General features: G+C 60.5%; 1 protein-coding gene across 1 annotated transcript in view; it reads right to left on the bottom strand.

Annotated features, from left to right (window-relative positions):
* The window catches only part of TTC28 (tetratricopeptide repeat domain 28), a gene marked incomplete at its 3' end in the record, with an annotated part of 610,006 nt that overhangs the window by 368 nt on the left and 598,470 nt on the right, over positions 1-11,168 (bottom strand). Inside the window, 8 exon segments of the mRNA XM_077761493.1 lie at positions 1-11; positions 13-952; positions 2,039-2,146; positions 5,207-5,336; positions 5,999-6,022; positions 7,587-7,663; positions 8,271-8,502; positions 10,785-10,909. The exon segment at positions 1-11 is cut by the window's left edge and continues 368 nt beyond it. Of these exon segments, the coding sequence (XP_077617619.1) occupies positions 1-11; positions 13-952; positions 2,039-2,146; positions 5,207-5,336; positions 5,999-6,022; positions 7,587-7,663; positions 8,271-8,502; positions 10,785-10,909 (1,647 nt within the window).

The raw sequence follows: 11,168 nt of genomic DNA, 5'->3' as shown, positions 1-11,168 counted from the left end.
TCGGAGCCGGTGGGGCTGCTGTACCCTGAACTCACCTTGGGGAGGGACGAGCTTCTGGCGGGGGGCTTTGGTTTAGCGGTGACGGGCGACGGCTGGCCCCTGGCGTGCGAGAGGGGGGGCCTGCTGAACGCGCTGGTCTCCGACGCCCTGAAGACCGCGGCTCCGCTGGGCCCGGCGCCGCCGTCCTCCGGGGGCCCGTTCTTGCTGCCCTGGCCGCCGCCCCTCTGCAGCCGCTCCACCGCCATGAGATGACTTTGCGTCTCTTCTAGAATCTTCTGGGCCAACTCTTGTGGATCAAGCTTTGGGTTGCTTTCTTCTTGGGACTTCACGGTGCTGTCGGTTTCCGTGCTCGACTGGTCCGATTCTCCCGTGTCCGAACTTGCTAGTTTGCCGACTTTTTGGAAGGGAGAGTTGGGGCTGGGAATCAGGGTCATCTTAACCGGAGAGTTGGGCGTGCTCACGCTGCCCTTGGAGCTGACGGAAACCTTCAGGCCCCCGGCTGCCCCCGCGCGGCACTGCTTGTGGTCCGGCGAGAAGCGCGGCTTCGCGTCCTCCGGGTAGGCCGCCAGCGGCTCGGTGCTGATGATGGAGAAGCCCTCGTACTCTTCGTCGTCTTTGCCGCCCGCAGGGCGCGTCTGGGGGGACAGCTGGCCCCGAGGCAGCGTGGACCGCTGCGGGTAGGCCGTCCTGGACCGCTCGTAGTCCTGCCGGCCGCGGGCGCCCCCGCCTTCCGACCCCGCCTCGGGCTTGGAGACGAAGCTCATGGACGAGGCGATGGAGCTCAGGCTGTACACGGAGATGGCGTCGGAGGCGATGCTGTCGGCGCCGGTGGGGGAGAAGGGAGGCTGCTGGTAGCTCAGGGGCAGGGCGTTGGAGACAGACTGGGCCGAGGCCAGAGACTCCAGCGAGGACGAGCTGTCGAGGCTGAGGCGCTTGGGCAGCTCGGTGGAATCTAAGACAAGACATCAGTGCCCAGAGGGCAGTTAGAATTCTCTGTGGCTTTGAGGGTTCTTTCAAGGTCACAGGCATGCCCTGACGCGCAGGAACTAGCCGGGACCGTGTACGTGCTCTTACCCGCAGTCCTGGGGAACGCGCCCGCTGGCAAGAGTGAGTGTGGCGCAGGAGAACGCAAAGCCCCGCAGGCCACCGCGCCCCTGCCACGGCGCCCACGTCTGCCTCGTGCTCCGAGCGGGGCCTGTGGGCCGTCCGTGCTGGCCCCTGTCCCGAACCCACAGCCACCACCCTCGGGATTCCAGCAGCCTCCTCAGGGTCATTTACACTCCCTCTCTNNNTGTCCTCCCGTTTCCGAGAACGTCCCGGGCAGCCCCGTGCTCCCTGCCCAGGTCCACAGTGGGCCTCGCCCTGCCCTCACTGACCACTCCTTCCCAGGCCCTCCTCATCTCTGCGACAGGACACAGCCCTCTCCCCGCTGGGCTCTCCCTGAACCGCAGATGCCGGTACCCAGCTGTCGGCACAGGTGTCTAACGGCTATTTCAAAACTGACCGTGTCCAAGATGGAACTCAGACCCATTCCTCCTGCCACTTTCAAGGTCTCAGCAAAAGGTGGCATTTGTTCCCCCAGACAAGGTATCGCCTGTGACCCTCCCTTTCGGTGACATACATCCTTCAGCAGATCCCGTGGATTCTGCCTTCAGACCACAGCCACCATCCTCGCCAGCATCCAGACTTTGAGTGGTGGCCAGTGTGGCCCTCTGAGAGCCACAGGCAGGCAGGTGTGCCCCCGGGGGCCTGAAAACTGCTTGCGGCGTGAGTGACTAGGACCCGCCCCTCCCTAAGTCTCCCGCTGCCACCCTGTCTTGTCCCATCCTCTGTGTGTCATCCTCACCCCGTTGGGTGACACCTTGTCTCTACCACCTGTTTTGATCATTAAGTTCGGGTGTTTACTGCCTTTGAACTGTTCTGAACACTTATGCAAAAACTACTTGTTCACTTTTCTTCCCCTTCCCAAATTGCCGCCAGGCTGGTGTCTGCATGCGGGGTGGAAGGGGTGCGGAGGGCGGCGCGGAGGGGCGCTTACCGAAGAGCGCGAGCAGAGACTGCAGTGCAAAGTGCATGGTTCGCCGATTGGCCTGTTTCCCGGTTTTCAGGATTACTTCCTCCTGACCCACCTCACAGAGATCGAACCCTAGGGGAACGAGGACCGTAAATATCTGCTTCCGTGGGGAAGAGTGCGGGGGGGCCCCGTGTGCAGGGCGTGCACCTGGAGGCCTGGCTTCCTCCCTCCTGCCAATCCTGAGGCACCGGCAGCTTCCCTGCCCTCATTGGTGTTCCTGAGAGCCCCTGGTCCCAGCCAGTCCGGCTCGTTAATATTCGCTGCTCCCTCCATTCTTCCCCAGAACCGTCCCCTTAAAAAAGCCTTGAAGAAGGACAAAAACTGGCCACTCCACTCAGCATGGGGTCCAGCACTTAAAGCCGGTGCCGGTGCCGGGGAAGGTGGAAGCTTCTCAAGGGCAGGGTCGGTGTCTTCATGCATCGTCAGCGTCTGCGGCCAGGGGCTCGGAGACTCTGGGCTGAGCCTCCCCACAGGGACTGCGCTGTTTGTTCTGCGGAAGCCTGGGCTGGGGGGCACTCCCTGGCGCTAGCAGTTCTCGAGAGGGGGAGCGGGCACAGCAAAGGGCAGGAGGCTGGCTAACGAGCTGCTGCCACCGCCCTGGGACTTATTAGAGACGTCTCAGAGGCACCTGACGCACTTCTCCCTGGGAGAAGCAGAGGAAGAAGCCAAACGCAGATGCCATGGTCAGAGGCTACGTGCACGGATAGTACGTAGGGCCCAGGGGCCCTCAGCACTGAACGTCTGCACTCGGCCTCCGCAGCGGGTCACTGAGCTCCGCCTGACACCTTGGAGCTGCTTGGTGCCGACGGCCTTGGGGGCAGGCACCTGTGACCCCGGGCCCTCCCCTCCTCTGATCTGTGTTCTGGTGACAGGGCTCTGTGACCTACGATCTGCCGTGGTCTGCGTTCCGTGCCTTTCACAGCAGACTGTTTGCCAAAGCGGAAGCGTGTCTGTGGCTTCTGATTCGGGTCTGACACTGTAATTCCTCTAGGAATCCGATTCACTCGAGGAGCTACCTCAGCCTTCCACTTGCTGTGAGACATTTTACCCTCTGAACTCAAAAGTAAACTGTCCCTGAAAGCAATAGGAAGGTCTCTGAGAACTCAGCATTTCAGGGCGAATAACTAACTACTATAAAATGTAATGCTTTGGTTAGAAACCTCTACTTTAGCAAAACCTTGGTTCCTCTGACAAAAGTGAAGGAAATAACCAACTGCCCTGTGATGGGTGGATGGCTCCTGCCCGGTGCCGAGGGCTGCAAAGAGGGTACTCAGAGCCTCAAGAGTGAGGGAAGTCACTTGTCCAGAGGCCCGGCTTGCAGAGACTTTTCCTCCTCCAGCCCAAGTCCGGGCACACTGGGTCGCCCCTGAAGTATCAGTGGATTTGGAAAGTGCCAGGAAGTAGAAAATTACCCACAATTCCTAACACTGAGGTGAGCTAGCAATACACCTGGAATATCCAGGTCACCGGTGAGGAGGACTGGCTGTCAGGCCCACACGGAAGGGAGGCAGTGTAGGCCCTTCGTGAGGAAGACAGTGTTTCCTTTATAAAGAAAGGTCTTGGCCCTGTCTTCCCTCACCTGGGTCCTGTGTCACTGCCCCAAGGCCAGGCCTGTCCTGAAAGTCAAGAGAGATTCCTCCTGGGTGTGGATCTGGCATTTCTCACTCTTGATCCAATTGCTACTGACTATATTTATTTAGATACTAATTTACTACATTTATACCGAGAAGACTATGCTTTAAGTCCACAGAAACAAATAGTACAAATCATAAAGGACGTCAGAGCATTGACTTACAGGGGCTTAGGGGTTTCGCCATCGAAAGCAAATGGAGCCAGGGGCGCCTGGGTAGCTCAGTCGGTTATGTGTCCAGCTCTTGATTTTGGCTCAGATCATGATCTCACACTTTCTGAGATTGAGACCTGGGTCTGGCTCTGTGCTGAGAGCATGGAGCCTGCTTGGGATTCTGTCTCTCCCTCTCTCTCTCTCAAAATAAACAAACATTAAATAATTTAAAAAAAAAAAAAAAGGGCAAATAGAGCCAGCCCTAAGTTGAGGTGGGCCAGGAAAGGTCATCTGCAAAATGGGTTATAAATGAAACCGGATACTCAATATCCAACTTTCACAGGCAGAAGGAAACTTCCTTTTTAAGGACTGGCTGTCCTGCCACATGGGATGGCAGGTCCGGGTAACCTGAATGGAACCCCCCTCCCTCGGGTGTGGGGCCACAGGCCCTCCCGGGGCCTCGGGGCCTCACCTGCCCCCATGGCCCCTGCACCGGCACGGGCGCCTCCCGCATCTGCTCATCAGTGGCTCTTCTTCTGCCTGGGTCTTTCACCCCGAAGACATCCCCTGCTTCCACCCCTGCAGCCATTGCCGTGACCCTAACGCTTCTGCCTGTGACCTGCGGTGCTCCCGTAGGCCAGGCGTCCACCGTGTCTGGCCCACCAGCAGCCTGACTACTCTGGAGCGCGAGGCCAGCTCTGGGCTCCGTGCTGCACCCCCGGAGCCGAGCACATGGCCTCACAGGACCCAGGTGTTTGCAGACAAGCTTGCGGCGGGCGTGGCTCCCGGGCAAGTCACACGGGCACTCGAGTGGGACAGGAGGGCGGCCTACAGCCTCTTGTGGTATTTGTGTCCAGAAATACATCTAGTAAAGTCGCAGTTAAGTCAGGAGCTGCCTTGGCCGTGCTGCAGTGTCAGAGGGAACAGAAAGATCCTGGATGGACAAGGGTCCTGGTGCGTCAGGCCTACGTCCCCGGCACCAAATCTAACGAGGCTTCAACAGGAGTGAGACTAACCCTGAACCCATCATTTTGTGACTTCATTTTCTCTAGCTTTTAATCATGGCTTGACCCCCAGTGGTGCTGGAATCCAGCACATTTATATTAAGATGATGCCTAGAAATGAGAGATGAGATCAAAATGTTGGGGAGATGGAACCAGGCTAGAGGGCCATTTGGAAACTGGGCTAAAGCACCAGAATCTTTGCACCATCTTTACATAGTAAAACAGCTAAGAAAACACGGAGACCCCTAAGCATCCACCAGCCTTCCCCAACAGAAACTAGGGGAAATAGGTTTTTAAAAAAAATGGAAGTGAAGGAGTCGGTCAGTGAGGGGCACCCCGTCCTACCTAGAGCCGCCAGGAACTCATGACAGCCCGGGAGCCGCCACAGCTGGACGCTGATGGACACCTGGATGGGGGCCGAGGCGAAGTCCTGCTCCTTCTCGCCCGCCTGCAGCTGAACCAGCACCTGGTGGAGCTGAGGGAGGAGCACAGGTGAGCCCCACGCCTGCCCGGGGCCTCCGTCCCCTCCAGCCCGCCTACAGTTTGTCCCCTGCGTTACTCCTGCGTCACCTGGTGCTGTCATCCCTAATGATCTCACATGTGCCCAGTACTGGAAGTTCCTTCTACGGCACCTCACGCCTACCGTCTTGGCTCCTCTTGGGAAGCTCGGGGCAGGGGAGGGGTCACAGGTCGGGAGCGCACTGGCGCCGGGGGCCTCGGGGGCTAGAAGAGGGGTGGGTTGTAGGACTGGCCGGCCCCCTCGATGATCTCGAGTTAATGGTGAAGGTATGTTCTAGAGCCTTAGCGCTCATGGAAGAACCCACAAGACCCATCCAAGTGCCCATGGCGCCTCGGGTCAGGGTCACTCACTTAAAGTCACTTCCGCCCCTGCTGTTCTGGGGGATCTTGAAAGATCAAAATCAGGAACACAAGAAGGGTGGAGCAGGAAAGGGAGTCAGAGCAGAGGAAGAGGGCAGACGCGCGAGCCGTGGCGGGNCCGCCCTCCCCGGGGCGCACGGGCAGGTGCACGGGGCCGCGGCAGCGCGTGCACCGAGCTCACTGCAGGCCCGGGGGACGCGGGGGCGGCGGGTGCAGGGGCTCACCTGACAACGGTTGCTACTTAGAGTAGTTACTCACCATTCCAACCATATTTTTAACAGCCTTCGGCCAGCAGATTATAAGAAAAGAAAGAAAAAGAGAGAGAAAGAAGAGAGTTTAGACTCAAGCACAGGTTGTTATGCAACGCGAGCTGCTCACTGCTTTAGGAAGCGCCACACCAGGCCCGTGGCTCGACCGGGAGGGGAGAGGAGCGAGAGTCAGCAGGGACACACAGGAAAACAACAGGCACACCAGGCCCGACGGTCGGGGGTAGCCAGGCCCTGCTCTTCCTTGCCGGGGGGAGGAGCAGGGCGGCCAGGACCCGGGGAGGGGGGTGGGGGGGAGGCACAGGCCACTCTAGAAATGCCCATGTTTCCAGAGTGACTCAGGAAATCTCCCCCCGCCCCCGGCTGCCGGGCACAGGGGGCAGCCCTGGACATGTGCCTGGGGCCAGCGGGATAGGAGGCAGAGTCCCCGTGATGCCACCCAAAGCAAGAAGTCAGGCAGCTGGCTTTGGGGACTCGGCCTTGGCCTGCAGGTGTAATTCTAGAGTTCTGTTTTTTGTAGAGCACAGGCTTCCAGCCCTCCTGGGTTCAGGAGGTTCTAGAAGTGCCTTCCTGATTCTCTTCAACAAGGAGATGGGACACGCTTACTGCAGAGTGAGAAGAGCTCAGTAAGGGGCCACGTCACTGAGCTACGGTTCCAGATCTGGGCTGGCAACAACCCTGGTAGGTGGGGGCTCCAGGCACGCAGATTTTCAGACGTGACTCCTAGACAGAATAGCTTTATTTCCGCACAGAAATGTTTCCATTGAATATGAAAACTGATAAATATCTAACAATGATGTATATTGGCTTTTCAAATGATGACACCAAATGACCAGACACCATTGCCCTGTGCACGTCGTGGTGGCTATTCCATCTGGAAGCCCTCCCACACACAGCGGCCACCCTGTGGTTCACAATGTCACTTCTTCCCCTTGTTCTGGACCCTCACTGGCAGTAGGAAGGCCAGGAGCTCTGAGGCCAAGTTGGGAAGGGCCTACACGATGCTGAGAGTTAGACTCTTCCTGATTCTTGAATTAGGCCTACACTCCCTTATAGGAAAGCACATTTTTAGAAACCTGCTAAGAAACCACATCTTGCATTGGAGCTCGCTCTGTGTTCGCGGCTGTGGCTACTTTGTTCGGGGCAGGGGTCATTCTCTGACTGGGACACCTGTAGCCACCTGGCAGGCTGGCCCTACACCTGCTGGCTGAGGGAATGTGGCCGTAACCCTTGTCGGCAGACAAAGCTGGTGGGTGGGGACGACAAGGTGCAGGAGGCGGCTGGATAGAGAATTCGGGAGACTGCAGGCGACAGGGGCCCCCCGAGGCATCCTCTGATGCCCCACTGCTCTCAGAACCTGGCGCCCAGAGAGGACGGCACAAGCACCTGCCCCCTGTGCATGCACGTGCCTGGGGGGCTGTCTGGCCCCCCCAGCCCTGGCCTTTTCCTTCTAATCCCAAAGGCTGAAAAAAGCAACAAGACAGTGTTACTTGCAGATTCCTATTTAGGGCCAAATCACCCCGTCTTTCCGGCTTGGCATAGCCCTCAGGCCTGGGCTCAGCCGCCCTGGCTCAACTCACCCGGCTGATGAGCTGCTCGCCGGTCTCCGAGGCAGTGATGAGCTTGCAGAGGGCTTGGAGGGCAGGGTTGGGCAGACCTAAACCAAGAAGAAGGCGTGCGTTACTGGAGGGGCCTCTGTGCTCACGGCCCTCCCCAGGCTAAGAGCCTGAGATGGTCTGCGTCGGTGGCATTTTCAGAAGCTTGGGACAGCCGGGTGTGTGGGTCTCTGTCTGGCTTGAGAAAGGAGGGAAGGGGCTCCAGGGAGGCCAGTCCTGCCCCTGCGGCAGTGCGTGCACCGCATGTGTGGTCACGCTCCTGGGGCCCCGGCTCTGGCTCAGGCAGCACCACCTCCTCTGAGCGATGCGCCAAAGTCAGCTCTGAGCGCCTGCCGCCTGTTTGACCCCGGGGTTTGGCCCCGTGGCTCTGTTGACCCGAAGCTGCCAGTGAAAGATGAAGGCCACCACCGTTTGCCCGGCCTGCCCGTGTGACTGCAGGAAGAGGCAGCCGCGGCCGTGTCCTGCTGGGGCAGAGAGCGCTATGCTGTTTCACATTCCCTCCACATCCGGAGAGGTCTGTGTCGGTGACTCCGTGCCATTTTTTAGGACGCTGGCTCCTTCCCAGCTGTGGGACCCAGCGTCCCGGTGAACGCTGCGCCTGCGTGGTCAGCCAGCCCCCCGGGGGTCCCAGCCCAGCCTGCGGCTCACCCAGCAGGGACTGGATCGTGCTGCTGCAATGCTGGAGCCGGTCACCCGGGTCGGAGGTCGGGAAGAAGACGGCTGCGGGCAGGCCGCTGGCAGGGGGGTCCAGCCGGAAGCCCACAGCGGTGAGGAGGGCCTGCCAGCCAGGGATGCCGCCCACTTTGTTCTCCACGCTCTGCTGGGACGTGTACATGGCGTTGCGCTGCCCGTTCTGGATGCGCTGCAGGGACTTCTCCACCTGCAAGGGCAAGGGGGAGTGAAGCGCCACTCTGGGCCGTGGCCGGCCCTGGTTTCTCTCCTGGTGGCTCTGGGGACACACAAAGCCTGCGGCGTGAAGCCAGTAGTATGTGGGCTCCAGGGCCTGGGGAGCATGACGCTGGAGCCGCGACCGGGCTTCTCGCGGGAGGAGGGCACAAAGGGAAAGAAGGTTCCAGTCCATGCCAGTGAGGGCCCGGAGACTCGGGAGAATTCTGTCCCCTCCCGAGCCCATTCGTCCGCTCCCGGCTCTCCCGCACAGACACTCAGGTGACTTGCCTAAAACCCGCTCTCAGGCCTGCCTCAAAGCGTGTAGCGGCTCCCCTCGCTAGGACAGACCTTCAGGCCTCCAGCCCCCTTCGCTGGCCCACACACCTCGCACCTGAGCGGTCCCCATCGCGGGGCTCTGGGCAGCAGTGCCCTTCTTCCCCGCACCCCCGACTCCCCTTTCATCCCTCAGTAGTGGCCTCTAGAACCTACGGCCCCTCCCCCTGAAGTCCCGCTGCCCGTGCCAGGGCCGAAGCCGTGCCTGGCACACGTGGGCCGAGCCTGTCGGGATAACTGCTGAGCTACCTGTCCCTGTGAGCCCTCGGCAGCACTCCAACAGCCTCCCGCCTCCCCGCAGGCTTCTCTCTTTAGGGGAGAGCTAGTCCCTCTGGAGATCCGTGTGGCCTGGGGCACGTGGGCCATCGCTGGAGGGCCGGAAGAGCCGTCCAAGACTTCCCCTGAGAATGCTCTTACAGCATTGCCCTGGGGTGCTGCAGACTGACGCCATGGGCAGGAGGGCGGGAGTGTCCCTGGGCAGGAAGAGCAGCCGGCTGGCTCGCCCTTGGAGATGCACTGCCCACTGGGGCCCGAGGTTCCCAGGGTAGGTAGGAGGTAAGGGCCGGAGAACTTGACCCATGGAGCCCTGTACTCACCCCAGGAAATGAAGCCAAGAATAAAGAGCCAGCCCTTAAATGTGCCTGAGGGGCCTCAGGGCTGAGTGGGGAGCGAGAGGCCTGGCTCTGGCTCCAAGCCTGGTCGGGGAGAAGAAAGCCAAAGGGGTACAGACGGTGGTTTGGTTCCCTCAGGAAAGCAGCCCAGGGTCTGCAGCAAGGAAGGCGGGGACTTGGGGGTGATGGGGCTGCAGAGGGTCCTAAGCTGAGCAGCTGAATCGCTCTGTGCGGTTCCAGGCACAGGTTGGGATCAGATGAGAGTCTCCCCAAGTTCTCGGAGTGCATGAGCTCGGCTACCCTGGAGTAGGCGGTGTGAGTTGCCTCAAGTCTGGCCCGCGGGCCGCCTGGGTTTTCAGGTGGCCGCCTTCCTCCCTGGCCACACGCTGAGGTCAGGCAGACCCCAGGCTCAGGAAACGTACAGGCCTGACCTGCCACCAGGAGCGCACTGGGTGCCACCACCTGGGGCCCTGGGGCACACGGGGGCAGTAAGTGTGCCCAGCTGAGGGGACGTGCCCACCGGGACCCGGCCCCCAAAGTAAGCTCCCAGTCTGCTCCCAGGGTCACATGTCCTCGCTCTCAAGCTTGGACAGGGCCACGGCGTGTGCACCTCTGTCCTCAGAGGTGGCTGCAGGCGGCTGTGTGCATTGGGTCTGGAAGGAGCATGGATGTGGTGTGGACCGTGCACCCACATGGCCTCCCAGGCAGGGGACCCCCAGGCTGGGGTGGGGCTGGTCTTTCCTGCAGAGCCCCATGGTGGCTGACAGTTCTAAATTGTCAGAAACGGCCTCCAGGATAGCAGGTGGAAGGGTGGGACAGGCGTGTCGCTGCTTCTCGGCCTGATGGAGAACTTTTAAATGTGTGGACGATGACATGGGGCCTCTGTCTATATCCTCACCCTGGTCCCACAGAGGCTGGGATGGGCCAAATACAGCGTCAGTGCTGGCCTCTTCCTCCAGTGAAATTTGAGGGAGGGCCAGTGCCGTTTGACATCCCTCAGCCACTAGGCTGTGTGCCAGCTACTCACCTGTTCTCTAATCCTCCCGATAACGTTGAAAAATTCAAAGTTTCATCCCCGCTTCCGGATGAGGAAATTGAGGCTCAGAAAGCCAGGTGACTTGCCCAAAGCCACATGGCCCAGAAGCAGCCGCGGTGTGGGCCCCAGGACCTTGGCAAGGACTGCCACCGCTGTGCTCAGGACATGTGTCATGCCTGCCGCTCGACCAATTGGCTCAACCCGTAGATACGTGGGGATGGCGCCCCTCCACCTGCTCCTGTCCCCTCCTCTCAAGGGCGTCTTGCCCCCCGGGAGCCTGGGCGCGGCCCTTACCAGGTGCAGCAGCACGCGCAGGGCGTCCCGTGCGCGCTCTGGGTGCTGGAGGATCTCAGTGAGGGCCTGGCCGATGAGCGACGAGGGGCTGTTCAGCTTAACGTCGCTGCCGATGAGCAAGAACCCTGTGGAGAACCAAGGCGGGAGTCTCTGAGCCAGCGCTTGCGGGCGCCTCACAGCCACCGGGCCGCTGGGAGGCGCCTGCGCGGCACAGTGGGATGGGCGGTGGGGATGTCTAACTCACTGGGGTCCCTTCGGCGCCCTTCTGTCCCCTCCCTTTTGAGAACTGATACCCTTTCACTGCTCGGGGAGCGGTGGGCACCGGGAGTGAAGGCAGGAGGAGGCTGCGGTGTCTCCGGGCTGATGGCTGGGCGCCCGGGGCCC

The sequence above is a fragment of the Crocuta crocuta genome, unplaced genomic scaffold (assembly GCF_008692635.1).
Source record: "Crocuta crocuta isolate KB4526 unplaced genomic scaffold, BGI_CrCroc_1.0 scaffold348, whole genome shotgun sequence".
Taxonomy (NCBI): domain Eukaryota; kingdom Metazoa; phylum Chordata; class Mammalia; order Carnivora; family Hyaenidae; genus Crocuta; species Crocuta crocuta.
Note: the sequence above shows the minus strand (reverse complement) of the source record. Positions and strands in the feature narration are given on the sequence as shown.